Raw genomic sequence first — 19,506 nt, 5'->3', positions numbered from 1 at the left:
CTCAACTGTGCCATCTGCGTAGTGCTTTGAAATCAGTGGGGGGCAAAGGTGAATGAAGGAACTGGAGTTGTCTTGTCTTGGGTAGAAACTGCACTTGAGAGCAGCATGAGGAGTTTGTCCAGATTAAAAAATGAGCACAGAGCTGTAGGACAGCATGTGATGTTGCACATTTCTGCTCCAAGTCTCTGCTACAGCTGAGCCTAAGCCCACACATACATTTCACAGGTTCAGAGTGGGAGACTTTGGAGTAGTTGTCCTTTCCTTCCACATCCAGTATGAATGTTTGTTTGAGTGCCTTGGTCCAGCCAGTCACTGGTGCTGTCCCATCACTCCACCCCTCCTCTGAAGCCTGCATTCCTACACCTTCCCTTAGCTCCCTTAGCTGACCTCAGAGTGTCTCTGACCAGTGCAGTTCATCCTGGGTCCCAGCAGTGAGTAGCTAGTCTCCAAAGCAGGGTGAGGAGCATGCATTTCCTAAGAAGCTGAACAAGGAGGGGATCTGTAGGCAGGCTAACGTGGAGTGTCCCTTCCCATTGCAGTGACCGCCCCCAGAGCCAGCTGGTTTCAGACTCGGAGTCGGAGATGGACAGCGTGGAGCAGCTGGCCCTGGGCAGCACAGACACCCTTTCCAACGGACACAAGGCTGACCTGGAGGCTGCCAAACGCCTGGCCAAGAGGCTCTACAACCTGGATGGCTTTAAAAAAGCAGATGTGGCTCGCCACCTGGGGAAGAAGTACGTGTGGGTATTTGGAAGGAATGTTCCATTCTGCAAGGAGTTCGCTTGCACCCGCAGTGCACCTGCAGCTGCTGCCCTTGTAGGGCACCAGGCTGGCAAGGAACTGCTGGCAGGACCACAAAACCCACTCCTCACGACTGGTACATTTGCACCAGGTGTTCCCTCTAAAGGTCTTAAAACCTAGGAGACATCCAGATTTTCCTACCTTCCTATGATGACTGCATCTTGGATGCTTCAGTAAGGTGTTGGGGCATGGGGATGGCTAGCTGACCTCTTGGGGGCCCTTCCCTCTATAGCTTCTCCATTTTCTCTTACATGCCCAGTATTCCCAGTGAATTTGTGGACGACTTCTCTGAGTTTCGTGGGAGCATGGGTGTCTCTGTCCCTGGCACACTTCTTGCAACCCTAGGGAGCTCACAGCGTCCTGGAATCCCCCCAACCCCTATGTGCCTTTGGCTGTCCCCACAGCCTGGTCAATTCCATTCTCACCCTCCCCCTCTTCTATTTCAGCAATGAGTTCAGCAGGATGGTGGCAGGGGAATACCTGAAGTTCTTCGTGTTCACGGGGATGAGTCTGGATCAGGCTCTCAGGTCAGAACTGAGTGTGTGTACATGTGTGCGTGTGGCGGCCACTAGAGTGGGGTTCTAACAGACTGTGCCTTCTGCTGCTCTGCAGCCACACAAGGATCTGCAGGAGCAAGCAGACCCCAGGACTGTCACCTGGAGATCCTCTTAAATAGGAGAGGATGATTTCCAAGATGATCTCTCAGCCGTGCAAACAAGAAAAAACACTCCTGGTCTTAACTCAATGGTGAATGCAGTTGAATGACAGTGTGGTTCACCTAGGCTTGATTTTCCAGGTCTTGAACTCAAATCCTTCTGTTGTTACACCTACTTCCTTTCCCAGTGTAGCTCCTGGGATTGGCTGTAGGTCTCTGCAATGTGCCAGTAGGATATGGTGCTGTGGACTTGGAGGAGAGTCCCACAAAGGGTTTGGAGGGAGGTAAGGTTGTGCAAAACAGGGCTTCATCCAGCACACAGGAAGGTCTCAAAACCAGAAAGCACAGCTCCATTCCTGCACAGGGGGAGTTGAAGAAACTGCAGTGGGCTTCATGTGCAACCAACCCTGCTGCTGCTTTTTCAGGTCCTTTCTAAAAGAGCTGGCCCTGATGGGAGAGACGCAAGAGCGAGAGCGAGTGCTGGCTCATTTTTCCCAGCGCTACTATGAGTGTAATCCCAATGCCATCTCTTCAGAAGGTAAGAAACTTTGCATGTCTGTGGGGACTGTGTGTCTGTGTGTGCATGAGTGTGTGTTTCAGAGGAGCTTATGTGTTTGTCAGTTCAGTGAATGCGCTCAAACTGAAACTAGAGAGCAGGCAGATAGCCTATACAGATGCCTTAGAAGATAGTCCCTGTATGTCGTTTCCCTCAAATGACAGATGCTTTAGGTTGTTTTTTTTTTAAGCTTGGTCTGGTTGGATGATGCATAATTAGGGCTCAACCCATTCTTTATTTTGACCTTGAGCAGATTAGTACAAGAGACACACTTAGCACACTCCTCACCAAATAGACTCCAGCTCTGAGACCCTCAACTCAGGGAATATCTAAGTGAGGAAACTTCTGTGCCTAGCATTTCGGGAGCACAGACACCTGCTTTGTACTATTTCATGTCTTCACACCATTTCTGTGTGTGCTCACACAGAATGGGTCTGTTCCTGGGCCTGCTCTGGGACTGATAAGGTTTGGGCTGCCTGGCTGGCAGAGGCTGTGTCGGTCCTACCTTGCCATGCTAGGAGCTCTGCATGGATTAGCAGCAGCATCACTGCCTGGCTATAGGGGCAGCAGGCTTGGAAGGGAATTTATATGCTCAGGTTTGGAACCAGCGGCCTCTTACCTACTTACCTGCAGGCTGTCAGCACTGCAGTGACGGCTGTGTCCCTTTGTCTCCAGGCTGGGAGGAGGGGGCTCAGTGCTGTCTTGGAGGCTCAGAGACCCCCATAGCCTTCCTAAGATGCTGAGGCACTGGAGTAGCAGTTGCAGGGCTGGTCTGGGGACTCTAATTTCTGTCCTGTGCTTGTGCTGCAGACGGAACCCACACCCTCACCTGCGCCTTGATGCTGCTAAACACAGATCTGCATGGACATGTAAGTTACCACTGTCACTGTTCCAGTCTCCCCTGTCTGACCTCACCACCCTGAAAGCGTAGGTGCTCAGGGAAGGGTGAGAACAGCGTCTCACGAGCAGGAGGCATGGGACCTGGGCCCATAAGAGCTTGTCACCCCTAATGTGTTTGGTGAGGAGAGGCGAGAAAGGCTAAATTAGAGGAGGGGCTAATGAAGGCGAGAGCGGGGCTTTGAAGGAGACTTGCTGAGCTGAAAGATACAGAGATGGAACAAGGACAGAAAAGAAAACTGAACAGGAAAAGAAGGTGGAAAAACCAGCTGCCTTTGGGAGCAGGGAGCGCACAATTTTGAAAAAGGAGGGTATTTAAAACTCCTGGAGTCTCTGCAAAGCCAGCAGCTTCCCCATACCTGCAAACAGCCTTCCAGGGACTGGGCTGGTCCCTCACCCCTCTGCAGAGATTGGTGTGTTTGTTCCTGGGCTGTGGGACCTGCTTCAGACAGCAGTGACCTCCGTCCCAAAGGTAATCATGATGTTTCTCTCCCCCTGACTCCCCCAGAACATTGGGAAGAGAATGTCCTGCTCCGACTTCATTGGCAACTTGGAGGGACTCAATGGAGGCACTGATTTCCCCAAGGAGCTGCTCAAGGTAAATTTGGTTGTTCTCCATGGCTGGCCAAGCAGCAGGAGCAGAAGTGAGAGCTTTGGGCTGGATTACATGGAGGGCTACCTGAGATGCTATGAATGCAAGATGCATTTACATGCAAGAACAGTGATGATCCCTGAACCTGCAGTTGTACTCCTGCCTTGCCGAGGGGAACATGGGCTGCTCCATTCCCCCAGCAGGACACTGGAGCTTTGTCTGGGGTTCTGATTCCCTCATTGCTCTTGCTGTGCCTGTATTGCAGGCAAGGGAGCACACATGGGGCGCCTTACTAGGGCTGGTTTGCCCAGCTGCAGCCAGAGGCTTCCTGCCGTCAGTCCTGTGGTACTCAGCCCTTTCTGACTCCCTGAAGCACTGGGGCCCAAAACTTTGGCCAGGCCCTAGGACTGGAGGCATCTCTGGTGGAAGACGTGACATGGGCAAGGCATCACAATGGGGAGAGTGGGCTGGAGGTTAAAACCTTGGAGCTGGGAACTCACCACACTGGTGGGACTGGAGGACTTCTGCCTTCTCCCTGCCTGACCCAGTTCCTAGAGGGGCTTGGTCAGGGAGAGCAGTGTTCAGCAAGCACCTCTGGTCTTGGACTACTGTATTTCTATGACATTGCCTGCTCTCAGGAGGATTTTCTGAGCTGCTGTCTCCCTGTCTCAGACCCTGGGAATAGGCTTAGATCCCATGGGGTCTGCCAGGCAGAGACTGCCGCTGTTGGTAAAGCGCTGCAGTTGGCAAATACTCATGATGTGGAAGATGGGTTCCCACAGGGTGCTGGAGCCACAACGGGGGGGAGGTGGTTGATGAAAAAAGGCAACAGAGGATGAAAAGCTGAGCTCCCTTTTCAGCCATTGTGGGTCTATTCCTGGTTGTGTCGCTCACCCCATCATTAAGGGGTTACCAGCAGTTCTCAATAGGGCTGTCCTCCCTCTCAGCCCACACTTCGCCAGTAAAAGGAGTTACTCAGGAAAAATTCTCCTCTAATTTTAAACCTAGCTCCAGAAAAGGCTTTAAGCACACAAAATGGATGGAAACCTATGAAATGTGAACCCTGGCCCTTCAGTGCTGCTACACCTTGGAGTATCTGAGCTCCACAGACTTCTTGGTATGCCCCCTTTGCATCCCTCACTGCCCCATGGTTGAGTGCTCACACTTGAGGCACTATTAAAGTCAGCCCCTCAGAACACCAGCAGATCAAACACATGAGATGAAGTTAACCACTTCAGATCCCAGACAGGGGAAAATAGGACAGCGAGGAAGTGCCATGAAGCTACAGGCTTTCTCTCATGGGCAGGGGCCAAGACCTTGGCTGGGTGTAAGGAAGTGGAGGAAGGCTGCAGTGCTGCAGCACAGCCCTGCACAGCTCTGCCCAGCAGCTGGGAGGCTGCTCAGCTAAAAATGGCCTGTTCCCTCTGCAGCTGCGGTGCTTCCCACCGCCGCGTTCCAGCCGCCTCTGTACAGGAGCCATGCTGGGGAGGGGGAGTGAAAGACAGTGTGAGGAACTCAGGCAGGGCAGGCTGCAGCTCTTCTGAAGCACCGCTCCACTTTGGAAACCCCCTGCCCGTGCAAGGGGGAGTAGGTTTCTGGGGCAGGTGAGATTGAGAAAGTGCTGTTGGCTTGTACTGGGAGAAGAACTGGCAAGGGGATCTTGGGCAGCCTTAGCCAGCTCATCCAGAGAAGACACTCCTTCCCTTCTGCTCACCGCTTTTGGCTGCTTGATGCTTTGTGGTCCCTGCACAGGCTCAGGGGCAGACAAACAGGGAAAGGCTCTCCTGCTGCTGTGTCAGCCTGCATTAGCCCTGTTACCCCGAGCAGAAAGCTTCCTCCTTGCCTGGCGGGCTGTGCCTGGGGACTGAGGCTCCTGTGCAAGCGTGCCGCACAGCTGGCCGGCTAATTTTAGCATTCTAGGAGCACATGCGTTTCCTAAGGGTAAGGGGAGGGGAAGGCAGGCTTCACAGGAGCTTCCCAAAGCTGTAGAACGGGTCTTGGGCAGCTCCAGCACCACAGAAGAAACGTCCTGGAGCTCTTCCAAGTCTGCCTGGGTAGATAGCGCTGGCTGCTACCCCATGGACTTCAGGGCTGGAGGTGGCTCTCACCCAAATCACTCGCTACCAGGGAACTGGGGCAGCAGGGCAGGACCTAGGTGGCTGCAGGGGCACAAGGCCATCATCCCCTGTGCCTCTGAGGACAGCATCAGGAACAGACCCACAGGGAGCCAGAGCACTCCCCTCATCTCTGGCTGCAGGGAGTCCCAAGATAAACGCAGCATGATGCCTGAGAGCATGTGGCAGCTTGAGTCAGACGAGAACTTTATCTGCTACTAGATAATACGTGTAAACAGTCCCATTTTTATGCAGAAGCAATGAAAACACTTGAGCTTTCACAGCTGAGCATCACAGCCCCCTCACTGCCAGTGCCTCACTATGCCCTGCACAGCACTGCTTCTGGAACTAAGGCAGTGCTGCCTTACCAGCAGTGCTGCTGGAAACCCTTTGTCTCTGAAAGCTCCCCTAGAGAACTATACTCTGCAGGCAGGGCTGCCCAGCTCTCCAGCTGAGATGTCCCCCTGATCAGGCATGGAGCCATGCCAGGGATATAAGGACCCATATAATGCTGTGCCTGAAGATGCCCACATCTTCAGGCTTGGGCCTGAACTCCTGTGGCCGTATGACAGCAGCTGCCCATGCAACGAGGAAGGAGGTGGAAGCAGGACATCCTGGAGCTGGTGGTATTTTGGTTAGCTCTTGAGAAGTTGCTTTTCTCTTGACAATGAGATTCCAGCCCAGGACCCCTGGGATTTCACTCACCATTGCTGATTGTCTGTTACATTTCAGATGTGGGTTTGACCTTTATGTGATTGATCACTTTGTGGAGCCTTAGCTCATCCCCATCTTCTTTACTCTTTTAGCTTAACCTTCACTGACTGGCAGAAACAACAGTAGGGCCAAATTGGGTCCCATTTCTCACCAGCACTGCTTAGCAATTGCAGAAATGAGCCAAATCTGTGCTGCCTGCCAGCCTAGGAGCCCAGAGCACGTCACAGATGTTAATGAATTAAGCCTGACAATGCAGTCGGGTCCTCGGGGGAGGAAGGTAGGATGGGCCCCCACCTTGCAGCTTGGAGGCACAACAGCAGGGCTCAGACGCTCAGAGTGCTGGGTAAGTGATTAGCAATGTGGGAAGAAAGCCCTGGCTCCCACCTCTGAGCTATAATCACAGGAACGCTTGCTCAGTCTAATCCCCTGGGCTATTTTTTTTTTTTTGCCTGTTTCCCCTGGGAACAATGGGCTGCCCTGCCTGTGTCTCCCATGGCTCCCCCGGGCTTCAGGGGCAGCCCAGTACATCTGATGTGCCAGACATCCATGCCCCCTCCCTCACAAGTTGTGTCAAATGATCACTATGCCAAACAGTTAGGACAGAGTGGAAAATTTCCCCTCTCCACTGGCTGCATCTCCTGCTCAGTCAAGCCTAACTAAATTACGTATTGATCCTTGTGCTTTCTGCAAGGATGCCCAGCTCTTTACTTCTTCACAGGAGCAACTGCCTGAAGCATCTTTGTCCTGCCCATAACCAGCTGGGTGACTGTAGCTACTGCTGTTTCCGGGCTGACCTGGGAGGGACAGGCAAGAGGCTTAAGTGTGGGGTGGGCACTGTAGTTGGAAAGTCTAAGCACATCTCTACTGGGCCCATCTCCTAAAGGTTTTGTAAGTCCCTGGTGTGGGCCGAGCTGCAGCAGCAGCTCTGAAGCCTGCCCAGCTGGAACCGAGTGGAGGTGCCACCTGGCTCCTGGAACTCGGGAGATGTCACCCCCGCTGCCCCCCCAGGAAGGCGCAGGCACCTGCTCCCACTGTCCGCGGAAAGGAGGCACGGACGGCGAGGTAGTGCCCCGGAGGCAGCTCGGGCAACTCGTGCGGCATCACCATTAGGGATGCTGTCCCCCCAGGTGGGATGCCCACCGCCGGCCCCCCGGCGCGGCTCAGCCCGGCCGGGCCGCCATTGGCTGCGGCGGGCGGGGCGGGGCAGCCCCGCCTCTGTCGGGAGCCGCCGCCGAGCCCGGCCCGGCCCGGCCCCGCTTCAACAGGCGGCGGCGGCAGAGCGGCCGCGGCAGGCAGGGCAGGGCAGGGCAAGGCAGGGCCGCCGGGCTCCGCGCCGGGCGCCCCGCCGCCCCCCCGCCGCCGCCGGCAGCATGATCGGCGTCAACAGCATCAACAGCAGCGCGGGGCGCATGCGGTCCCGCTCCATGTGCTCGGTGCGCTACGGGCGCAACTACCGCGGCGTGGAGACCTTCTGCTACGGCTGGCCCCAGCGCTCCCGCACCCTCAAGCCGGTGCTCTACACCGACCTGGTGGTCAGCCGCATCCAGAGCCGCCGTAAGAAGAAGCCGGTAAGCGGCGGGTCAGGGGAGCGGGGAGCGCCGCGGGGGGGGGTGCTCAGCGCCCTGCGCCCCGGCGGGGACATAGGCGGGTGAACATACCCGGACAGTCGCCGTCCCGCCCGCTGCAAGAGCATCAGCCCTGGTACGGATGTAGCGAGCAGCCAGCCCCATCTCCGTCTCCTGCCTGCTTTCTGCGGAGCTGGGTCTCCACCATGCCCCTTCCGCCCGAGGGTCCCCGTCCCCAAGCCTGGATTTCTCCCCCCTGCCATCCCACCCCGATCACGGGAGTGGCGGGAGCGCGGCAAGACCTGGGTGACATTGCGCCGCTTACAGTGGTCTGGCAGCAGTGCTTGCTCGAAAACATCGCTGCGAGAGGAATCCAGGACAGAACCGTACCGCTGGGACCTGCCCTACGGCTTAGCATAAGTGACAGGCTCTGCGGGCTCTCTGCCAAGGGTCGCTCTGCGCCGTGCCCTGGCCAGCCCAGCCAGGGCAGACTGGCCCCCACCTGAGCGTCAGGGAGAGCCGCAAGGCAACGCGGAGGGGTAACGCCGCAGCCCCGGCTCCCAGCCGAGCAGAGTTTGGGAGGAAGGAGTGGCTGGACAAAAAAGGGTTTTTTACTGCTAGGAGCTTGCTCGCTGGGAGCCGTCATCCCTTTGGAGGTGTTAGGCTGGTGCGCATCGGTCCTAGGTGGGAAGAAGCGAACAGGCTGTCTCTGGGCGGGTCGTGCCTCGGTCGGGTGCCTGCCTCGGGTGTAGTAGCGGGAGAAGAACGTTCACCAGCCCCCTCCTCGCAGGCAGGCTGGGGCAGAGCAGTCCGGGTTACCCCAGAGCTACTTGGGCTGCCCCCGTGGCCAAAACTAGCCCGGTGGGGCCATCGGGGCCGTGCCAAGCCGCGGTGCTGTCATAGCGCAGTACGGTCTGGGGGCAGCATTAAGTTGTGACGCACTCGGATGGAAACATGCAGTTGGGAGACGCTCGGTCGCTGCTTCCCGCGCTGTGGGGCTGCTCTGGGAAGGGTCTGCTGTCCTGGGGGTGATAGTTGCCTGGGCAAGGAGTGGCTTAAATATTTTGAAAGAGGCTGATGCAGCTTACAATGTTACTGAGTCAAAAGTGTGGGGTCGGGATGGGTAGCTGTCACCTGCTGCCACCCATGACTGCAGCAGGGTGGAAGGTGATGCACAGGACATTGTCCCCGTGACAGCCCCTTCTACGGGAAAAAAAAGTCTGTCCCCAAGTCAGTCTGCTCTGTGTGCATACAGGAGCCCCTCTGCAGCAGAGGGGAGGGAGGGAGGGAGGAACACGATGGTGTATGCAGTAGGGCTGGTATGTGCCAGGTGATGAGTTGTTCTTGAGCATGGGTTGTGCATGCTGTGGAGGTGCAGGAGGTGCTGGGGGGAGGCTGGGGGGAACTTGCCAAAATGAATTAGGGACCCAACATAGGTACAGTTCTGTCTGACATACAGCCCTGATCTGACCCAGATCAGTGCAGCTGGACGTCTGCGTGCCTGGGGGACCTCACAGAGCTTTGTGGCTGGGTGTAGCAAAGAGATTTTGCTAAGATAAAGTTGGGGACAGCCAGCAATTGAGCTTTCATATTTAAATGCTGTCAGTCAGAGAGTGAGGGGGGGTGCTTGGTGGCTGTGAAGCCTGTCTTGAATGTCATGAACCCATGGCTGGTCACAGGGCTGACAAAGAGGAAGGGGAGCCTTGATATGCACCTTGCTGCATAGAGAGCTGAGCACTGTGTTTAACAGAAGAACTAGCAGACTGGAAAGGGGATGTATCCATAAGAGTTATGATACATAAAAGAAGCTCCAGAAAGGATTAAAACCCTCATCTGGATGCTGAAATTCCTGCCTCAACCTTCATCTGTTACTTGAGTGCTGGGCTATAGCCCTCAGTGCAGTCCCATGCCAAAGCTGTGTTCAGGCCAGCTTGTTGCTCAGCTCCACAGACCATTGCTGGGTCTTGCCTCTAGTCTGATCTGAGGAGCTGAAGGTGGGTGTCTTCTCCCTGCTCTGCTTACGTAGGCTGTCCCCAGCATGGCTGGGCTAGAACATCAGAGCCACCTGCCTCTTACCAGTGCAGCCCCTCAACTGTCCTTGAGACATTCAGTAGAGCAGGACACACGGGCAGCCTCTCAGCCTTCTTTTGGGAGGGAAAGCACCAAAGAAAGATGTTGATTCAGTTAGAAATCCCACTGGGACAGTACATTCCTGGGTCTCTTTAGCGTTGCGCATGTCTAGGGCAGAGCTGGCTGATTGGCTTGGCATGCTGCAACAGTGAGCTCATAACCCAGCGATGGCAAAAAACCCCAGCCATGCTTAGGGTCATCATCCATAGTGGCATGTGGCCAGTGCCCAGCTTTCTCTTGGGTAGTACTTGCAAGCTCAGAGATGCCAAAGAGTTGCTGTACGTTCGGCCCAGGGGAAATAAACCCACGGAGCAAAGAGAGTCTAGAGAGAGGCACCTGCTGAGTGATGAATCTGGTGTCTGTGGTCTCTGCTGGTGTGGTTGTGAGTTGGGCTTCAGGAACCTGCGTCACCTGTGCTTCCCCAGCAGAAACGATCTATGCACAAGAGTTTTGTGGACTGACAGGCAGTGGCTCTGCTACAGGACCAGAACAGCAGGGCGTGCCTTGTGGCTGGAATGCATCTCCTCAGCTAGGAGTTAGGCTGAGTCCACCAGCTTTGTACCTGAGATTGGTTTTTGTTGGGGCTGGTGTTTAGCCAAGCAGAATTTTGGCAGGTTTTAAGTGTAGATGTAAAACTTCGTGTTGCCTTCTCAATCACACAGTTTTTCTGTTTGCCTCTCACTGTCCCCTTGCACAGGAGTGTTGAGCAGCCCCTGATTCCTGTCTCTGAGGTGGTACTTGGCAGCCCCTGCTGATAATGGGCTCGGTGGTACGCTCTTGGGGCTTGTAGCAGGGCACCTGGAGCCTTTTGGAGCCATAAGGCAGTTCAGCCTTTGAAGTATTTAGCCAGAGTCCCAGGGCCCAGGTTTTTGTAACACAGTATTCTGCCAGGCTGTTATCCAGCAGTGTGCCATCCCAAATTACTCCTTGAGCTTCTTCTATTGGCTCATTCACTCATCATTTAGCAGCAATCCTTCTGCAAGCCCTGCACAGGGCTGGGGTCCTCTCCAGCCCTCCAAAATCTCTGCTCAGCTGGCTCACATCTCCCTTCCTTGGGGCAGGGAGCTGACACTTCTATGTATCACCAGTGAGCCAGATGGAAGCCAAGCCATGGGTGCCATTCTGCTTGCTCTTTCTGAGGTGCATTTCTGCTATTTCCAGTGCCCACTACTCTGTGCCATTTTTTTAGTCTCCTTTTTGTGCCTGTTCCTTCTCAGTATTTTTCAGCTGCATCCCTGGCAGTAAGATCCCTTCCCTTCTGTTTCCCATAGTGACTCCTTGTCATCTACATTGCTCTGAGATCCTGCTTATCCTCCTGCTCTGCTCCCAGATTATGTTCTGCAGGGCTTTGGATTTCTTTTTAACTCCCAGATTCTTCTCTAAGTCTCTTTGCTCCTCTGGCTGCCTTGCTGCCAGCCTGCTGGTCGCTACCTCCTGCTCACAAGTTAGCATCCTACCCCTCTGGCACTGGGACTGCATGAATGGGTCTGAAATCAAATCTTCTCTCAGGCTCCGGGACCATTGCTTCTTTATAGGTCTCCTGTCTTCCCAGGAGAGAACTGAACCCTACTTTCTGCCTGCTAGATTGAGACGATCCTTTCCTCCTCTGAGAAACAAGCTGGTGCTCGGCCAGCATTTCCCAATGGGAAAGTGTGGAAGGAGCTGGGTTCCTGCTCCATCCTGGCTGCTGTACCTCTTGGGATTGATGGATGTCCCTGCCCCAGACACCACTGGGGCCTGTCTGCTGGCCAGCGCTCCTGGGCCCCTGCACGCCTCCAGCTGTACTTTCTCAACCACCAGCAAGATTTCTCAGCAGCAGTCTCTGGCCCAGTGATGGATGTTGACAGCTGCATGAACAGGCTGTGCAAGACTCGATTATTTTCCTTCAAAGATGATGCCTTCCAGATCTTGCTTTGAAGCCCTTTGTGAGCACTGTATTGAAACCCTCTCTGGAGCCTCCCTGACTGCAGAACTGTGCTGAGCACTGCTGGCTTGCACCCAGCTCAAACTGGACAAACACTTGGGAGTGGGGCCCTGGAGTATTCTGCTGCAGGCAGGCTTAGTTTGTTCCTGTGCACAAACACAGGCAGCTGACCCTGCCTTGCTCAGATGGGTGTTGTTTGTGTCTCCAAGGAGGGAGAAGTGTTTGGAAGGGATGGGGATGGGGGGTAGAGACAGGCCACAGCCACTCCAAGCTCCTGCCTTGACCAGCCAAGAGGACAAGGTCCTCTGAGGGCCTCATGAAGGACAGCACGCTAGGGTCTCTGCCAGTGCAGGGCCAACAGTGCTGAAGTCTCTCACAAAGTGTGCTCCTGTAGGAACAGTGCATTGCCAGGGAGTGCTAGATGCTGCCATGAGCTGGTCTCTGCCAGCCCAAGGTGGGTGACTGCAGTGAAGTTGTTGGCTGTGGTCTCTTGTGGCATGGAGCTTCTAGAGGCCCTGGAGCTTCTGGAGGCCCTGGAGCAGGCTGAGGTTCCACTGAGCAGGGTGAAGGCATGCACCAATGAAGCCTGTCCCAAAAGCTTGCTCTCCTTGGGCTCAGGCCTCCTGAAGGCTGTAATTTTTACCAGCCTGGAACACATTGGAATAGGAAACAGCTCTCCCAAGCACTTGGAAATGTTAGGTATGCCTCACCATTATGCTGCTAACACTGTGGCACTGTCACGGACAGGTAGGAGGGTACAAAGGGTAGGAGAGGGCGAAATGCCCGGGCTATTCCCAGCATTTCTTTGGCTTGGGGGGGTTTGCAGATCCATGGTCCCCAGGAAAAGGTGTCTGTAACCTTAATGGAGGTCAGCTGGTTAGCCTAGCCAGGACAGATCTGGACTAGAACACACTGACATGGGGTTACCTTAACCTCCAGAGTCCCTGAGCCAGTCTGGCGTGCCTCCTCTGTTCCCCAGAGCAGACCCCCAGCCTGGCACCGCTGTCCTGCTGACCCCCGCTCTTCTCTCTGCAGGCGCTGTATGGCTCCATCAAGAACGAGAAGCTGCAGTGGGCCATGTGAGTACCTCGGCAGGGGATGCTGCTGCACGGCACTGGGTGGGCAGGGGAACCACCTAGCCCCAGAGGCTAGCACAAAGCATGATGCTGCAAGGCAGCCGTCCCTGTGAGGATGAGGGAAGGAGAGGGAGCTTGGGATGGGCTGGGCTGGGGTGCAGGCAATGTACCCCTGACTGCCCTCAGGGAAAAGCCACCTGAGGTTGGCTTCTTGCAGCTTCAGCCTGGATTTGTGCCTTGGTGGCTGTGCCGTGGTGGGAATAGACAGGCTCTGGAGGTGCTGTGGCTGTGCCGGGGCCCCACAGGGTGCCTGCACCCTCACCCACAGCTGCCATCTCCAGCAGCAGGAGCGGCAGCGCCTGCGCTGCAGGGATTAATCAGCCCGGTGCTACCCAGCGCTGAGCGATGCACTCGACCGCTGCCATGGAGACGCCGGCAGATGCTGAGGGGTTTAATTAGCAGCGAGCGGCTGAGGGAGTGGGGAGGCAGCAGCTCTGGGCTCCCACATCTTCCTGTGGATGGGGGAGCAGCACCGGTGCAGCCTGCCCATAGTGAGGGGCTGTGACCCAGTGGGAGCGGGCTGCCTACATCCTGCCCACACCCGTTCCTGCCCTTGGTCGGCACTGCCCAAGGCCTTCCTGCCAATCTCACTGCACCCCTTTGCTTCTGGCTCTGGGCCCTGTAGTCTGGGTGCCACCCTTAAAATGTGAGGATCAGAGCCTGAGTCTCTCCTTGTAGGGGCAGTCCATTCTATACCCTCCTTCCTACCAGCTGGAGACCTGTGAGCCTGTATGCCATGGGCTGGGGGGCTGTGGTAGTGCCAAGCCTTGGGATACTGCTCCTCCATCACTCCTGGCTCATCAGTCTGGCTGGCATCTGTTGCACTCCTACCCAAAATAAGGCTTCTCACTCCCTGGGGCAGGCAGGGGTCCCACCCTGAATCAGCAGCAAAAGCCCAGTGCTTTGTCTTTCAAGGGACCAGGCAGCACCTCAGCTGTCTAGAGAGACAGGGGCACATGGGCATGGCTAGGTTTGGGATGCTCACCAGTGCTGATGGAAGACTGCTCATCCTGGCCTGCTTCTCCTGGCTTCCCTTTCAGAAGCTAGGCCTAAAAGTGGCACTGACCAGGGGGGAACTTGGTATTTGCTGTCCCCAGAAAGATAACAAACTCCTTCCCGACCCAAATGTGATTGGCAGAGATGAAGAGGAGCTGAGAAAGTCCCTCTCGGAGCTGGCAGATCCCAACCCAAAGTCCATCAAGCGCATCAGCAGCTGCAGTAACCCCTTTCTGGACTTTTCCCAGGACGCCAGCATTGCCACTTACAAGCACGGGCTGTTAGTCCGCAAGATCCACGCCGATCCCGACTGCAAGAAAAGTAGGTGCCTGGGGAGCCCATGGGGGCACTTGGGGCAGGAGGGCACCAGAGAACTCCAGAACCGAATGGGAAGCAGGGTGGGAGTCACTATGTGATGTCCATCTGTAGCTTTATGCCAGCCTCCAGCATCAGTGTCCCGTCTGTCTGGCTGTGCCAGGCATAATTCAGCCCTCAGGCTGGGGAGCTGGAAAGCCTCTCCCTGCTCACAGCACTGGGAAAGGGGCAGGCAGGATGGTGGGGAGGGGTATCTGGGGGTTGCAACCCTGCCACAGGATTGTGTGGCAGAAGGGAAGTGTCCTGTGGTGTGATAGACAAGGCACACAGCAGGCTGCAGCTGGTTGGGCACTGCCAGGCACGTTCACCATATTCCCCGTAAAATCCCTGGTAAGCCCTGGCCGTCTAATGCTGCCTAGAAGTGATTAGCTGCAGCTGCCCTTCAAAGCCAGCATTACCTGGCAGGCAGCACTGCCTTGTCCCCATGCCCGAGCACGGAGGCAGTGGTGAAGCTGAGCACAAGCAGCGAGGCGGGAGCACAGGGGGAGCGCAGCCCAGCGCTGGCCCCGGGAGGCAGCGCGGCCCCCCTGCCAGCAGCACCATCTGCCAGCCACGTGGCCTGCACGGGCTCAGGTGCGCAGGGACAGTCCTGGCGTGCTGCCCGTCCCGGGGGTGGGGTGACGTGCGTCGTGGCAGGGCCGGCTGGAGGAGCGTGGGGGGTGGCTTTTCCCCCCCGCTCAATTCTGACACTGATGTTTGAGCTGCTCTCTCCTCCGTGGCAGCACCCCGAGGGAAGCGCGGCTGGAAGCCCTTCCACGCCATCCTGAAGGGAATGATTCTCTACCTGCAGAAGGTAGGCAGCATGCCACCCACATCCGCACCAGGGACAGGGATTGTCCCCAGTCCAGAGAGGGAGCAGTCTCCACAGCAGCCAGAGAGGACCTGCAGCACACAGCATTGCAAAGCCTCGCCTAAGCAGACTCAGCACCCGCTATGCCTGAGCTGTTGCTTGGGGACCTGGTGGCACCCCTGTTTCCAGGGTGCTTGGGTACAGCTTGGGCAGTGAAAGGCGCTGCTAACTGAGAGCGCTGCGTGCAGGGGGGCTTGGCTGGGAGGAGAAGGGCACCAGGTTCTTTCCCCTGAGTGGAGGGTTGGGCGGCACATCCAGCTCCCTGCAGGCACACGCACAGGGAACTGGGGGCAGTGCGGAACAGCCCCCTGTGCTGTTGCCAAGCCAATGGGCCTGGGTTGTGTAGCTTCTCTCCAGGGGCGTAGCACGAGCTGGAAGCAGAGTCCACAGCTGCCTGGTGAAGGGTGATCTCCAAGCCCTGCCACAGCCAGCACTAGCCTGCAGTTCCTGAAACCTCAGAGCTGACTCATGGTGAGGTGCATCCCTGAGCTGGCTCTGAAACATCCCATGATTTGCAGGAGGAGTATAAGCCTGGGAAGGCACTGGCAGAAGAGGAACTGAAGAATGCTATTAGCATACACCATTCGCTTGCCACACGGGCATCTGACTACAGCAAGCGACCCAATGTCTTCTACCTCAGGACAGCTGACTGGAGGGTCTTTCTTTTCCAAGCACAGTGAGTCCTTCAGGATCCCTGACTGGGCCCTATGCTGGGGCACAGGAGCTCCCCTGACTTCAGTCTAGAGTGGGAGGGGGCTTAGGGCTACCTTATTCTCTCCTGTCCTGGCCATTTCTGGAAGGAGAGGGACCTGGTGTCAGCGCTGATCTTTGCCCAACTCCTCTTTTTCCTACCCTGATGGGCTCAGCTGGGCTGTAGGTAGAGTCCCAGGTGCCATGGCTGGCCAGGGCCAGGTCTGGGGGACTCAGACCTTGTCTGTGGAGCAGATCCCTCTGTCTTTGACAAAGATAGCTCATGTGTATTTTGGCCTTTTTCCTCAGGAACCCTGAACAGATGCACTCGTGGATCACGCGCATCAACGTGGTGGCAGCCATGTTCTCTGCGCCCCCCTTCCCCGCAGCCATCGGCTCCCAGAAGAAGTTCAGCCGCCCGCTGCTGCCCAGCTCCTGCACCAGGCTGTCTCAGGTGGGCCACACTGTGGGGGCAATGGTGAGCCTGGGACAGAGCTCCATATCTGCCAGTGGCACACTTCCCTCTGGGGGATCTCTGTGGTGCCATGCACACAGCTGCCTCCCCAGTGAGGTGAAGGGCCAAGGGGGAGACAGAGAAAAAGGGTACTGAGACTGGGGGCAGACAGTGAGGTCTTGTTCCTTGCAGTGGGGCTGGAGTCAGGTGATGGTCAGACCATGGAGGAAAAAGTGGTCCCACATCACGGCTTGCAAGGTCCTGCCAGGGACCTTGAAAGGCAACTGACTGGGGGGATTAGCTGGCACTCGTGCATACCAGGGCAGTTATTCATAGAGCAGAAAGGATTTAAAAAAAAAACACCAGCCTAGTTTCAGAGGGATTAAATTCTGCTTTAAGACTGCAGTCAGCCCCCCTATGAGGTGAGAGCAGATTGCCCCCAAGAGCCTGTGATTTTGCTTGGTTTTTAAAAAAAAAAAAAAAATCCAACCCAGCAGCAGAAGCTGAGATCCTGGCTGCTCCTAGAAGGGAAAAACCCTGTTCTGTCCCTGGCCATCTCACAGTACCAGGGGGACAGAGCAGGGCACTGACATGGTGTCACCCTTCCTCAGGAGGAACAGGTGAAGAGCCATGAGACCAAGTTCAAGACAATGTCAGCGGAGCTGCTGGAGCATCGTTCCTCACTGCCTGAGAAGAAGGTGAAAGGCAAGGAGTATGAGGAGCTAAAGCAGAAGGAAGAGTACCTGGAATTTGAGGTAAGCTGGAAGATGTCCCCCTCTGTCCTCAGGCCCTCTGCCCCTACCTGTTTGGCCATCCTCAGTGATGGGACCAACCCATCCCATCAGCTGAATTACACTGCCACTGCCATGGTCTAGGACCATGAACATTCCTCTGCCCCGGGATGCTGGCTGGGCTGGAGGGACCATGAGCATCCCTCCCTGCAGGGATGCTGGCCATAGGACAGTAGCCAGCTTGCCAACCTCTCTCTCTGCTGCACTGTGCTCCTCAGAAATCCCGCTATGGCACCTATGCCATGCTGCTGCGGGCCAAGCTGAAGGCTGGCTCCGAGGACCTGGCAGCATTTGAGTCCACCCTCTTTGACACAGTGGGTGGGGAGGACGATGGCCTGAAAAAGTCCCGCTCCAGCCCCTCACTCAACGCAGAGCCCTCCAGCACAACCACCAAGGTGAAGCGCAACGTCTCAGAGCGCAGCGGCCGCCAGCCCCCTGGCCACCCCCAGAAGTCCTAAGTGTGGGGTCTCAGCTGCCTGCACTGTTCCCCCGGCACGGGGGTGGAGGCCGTGTGCCTGCCGAGACCCTGCATGTGTCCGTCTGTCTGCGGCACGAGCTGGAGGGGGTGACAGCCCTTCTGCAGCCGCCAGCACCAGCCATGCAGGGCCATGGCCCCTCCACCGGAGACAGTGGCAGAGCAGGACGGACCCCAGTCCTTGTCTGCAGGAGCTGCCTGGCCCCATCAGACTTGTTCCTGCCCCTCCTTGTCCTGCACTTGCCTGCAGGACCTACTCTTGCTGCCCTGGGGAGAGGGAGCAACTGAAACCTGCCCGCTGGGCTCAATTCTTCTATGGCTTAAAAAAAAAAAAGACAAATGCAGCAAAACAAAGCCAGTGGCCGCTTCTCCAGCTCCATTGTGCCATGGGGGTAGATGGGAGGGGGCCAGCCCTAGACTGTCCCCTCTCCTAGGGCTGGTGGCCAGGGAAGCCAGGGCAACAGCACCTGGTCCCTTCCCTGCCACCTCAGTCACCTCTGCACCCTCCCCGCTTTCTTACAACTTTTGAACAGTTTTTGTGATACAGTTTTGCACTTTTTAGTACCAGATCAAGCTGACCACCAGGAAGGTTTTTTTTTGGGGGGCTACTTTTGATGCTTTTTGGGAACTGTTTAAAAAAAACAAAACCACAAACCCAGCCATATCTTGTAGACAGTGCATTCTGGGGGAAAGGGATTTTTACAAGGACTCAGGGGCGATCCAGCCCCCCACGCCCCAGCCCTACAGCAAGCTGAGCGTGGGCTACTGTGTGTACTGCTGCTGCCTGCTCCCCAGCACCACTTCAGCACCAGCAACCCTTTGGGGAGACAGACCTGTGGCTGCCAGTTCTAAGGAGGCAGCCTTGAGATGGCAGCACCCATTGCTGCACGTGTGGCTGCATGGGAGGCTGATGCACTGGTGCTTCATGACCCCCATTTTCCGCCACCCACGGCTGGCAGCTTGGACTGGCCCTGTTTGCAGCAACCTGGGTGTGAGCATCCTACCCAGGGCATGGTGGGCAGCAGTGTGTAAGTACTTGTCGTGGAGTAGTGACCCCTGGAGCCAGGGTTGATGTGGGGGTCCCGCTGCCCTATGGGCCCAGTACAGGCTGGAGCCAGCTTTTCTTCCCATCTCTTTTCCAATGCATGGCTGGGGCCCCAGAGGCTACCAGCAAAGCCTGGTCTGTAGTGCTGCAGTCCTCATGCTGCGGCAGCACTGGTGCAGCCCCGTCCTCAGCAACAGGCTCCCTCCTTGCCAAGGTGAGGGGCAGGCTCGGGCAGCCCTCACCACTCCAGAGTGGGCTGAAGGATGCTTGTCTAGAGCAAGGTGCAAGTGATGGAGCACGGCTGCAGGATTATCCACAAAGGGGTCCAGGCACAGTGAAGGGCTGTGACCAGGGGCTGGCACACAGGCAGTTCTCAGCCGCCTGGGACCTGGCTGGTTTCTGCACTGACTTTGCGAATGTGTCAAAACTTTTTATTCTGCTCTTTTGAGTCTATTGCAAAAAAAAAAAAAAAAAAAAAGAAAAAATCCACCCTTGCCCCAGGTGGCTTGGGGGGTGGTGGGGAAAAAAAACCTTTGTACAGCTTCTTCTCTCAGTTACTGAAGTAAAACTCGCTCTTCACTTCTTGGGTGCGCTGTGTTTCTTCCCCACGGCTGGGGACAGCCCTAGCACCGAGGGATGCTGACGAGGGGCTGGCAGCTATCTCCTCACTGCCAGGCTTCAGACCCAGGCAGGGTTCAAGGGGGTTAGCACCCAACTCACTGCTGGGGCTGGAGAGAGGGAGGGCA

General features: G+C 56.3%; 1 protein-coding gene across 1 annotated transcript in view; it reads left to right on the top strand.

Moving 5' to 3' along the window:
* PSD (pleckstrin and Sec7 domain containing) overlaps positions 1–19,464 on the top strand; it is a gene marked incomplete at its 5' end in the record, with an annotated part of 35,299 nt that extends 15,835 nt beyond the window's left edge. Inside the window, 12 exons of the mRNA XM_084210628.1 lie at positions 540–734; positions 1,248–1,328; positions 1,882–1,994; positions 2,823–2,881; positions 3,418–3,507; positions 12,984–13,027; positions 14,223–14,401; positions 15,178–15,248; positions 15,824–15,981; positions 16,305–16,449; positions 17,061–17,204; positions 17,459–19,464. Of these exons, the coding sequence (XP_084066754.1) occupies positions 540–734; positions 1,248–1,328; positions 1,882–1,994; positions 2,823–2,881; positions 3,418–3,507; positions 12,984–13,027; positions 14,223–14,401; positions 15,178–15,248; positions 15,824–15,981; positions 16,305–16,449; positions 17,061–17,204; positions 17,459–17,698 (1,519 nt within the window). The 3' untranslated portion in view covers positions 17,699–19,464. The remainder of the gene's footprint in view (positions 1–539; positions 735–1,247; positions 1,329–1,881; positions 1,995–2,822; positions 2,882–3,417; positions 3,508–12,983; positions 13,028–14,222; positions 14,402–15,177; positions 15,249–15,823; positions 15,982–16,304; positions 16,450–17,060; positions 17,205–17,458) is intronic.
* Positions 19,465–19,506: the final 42 nt, after the last annotated feature.

This window comes from Fringilla coelebs (assembly GCF_963513975.1).
Source record: "Fringilla coelebs genome assembly, chromosome: 8".
In the NCBI taxonomy this organism is placed as follows: Eukaryota; Metazoa; Chordata; class Aves; order Passeriformes; family Fringillidae; genus Fringilla; species Fringilla coelebs.
The sequence above is the reverse complement of the archived record's forward strand: the minus strand, read 5'-3'. Positions and strand labels throughout refer to the sequence as shown.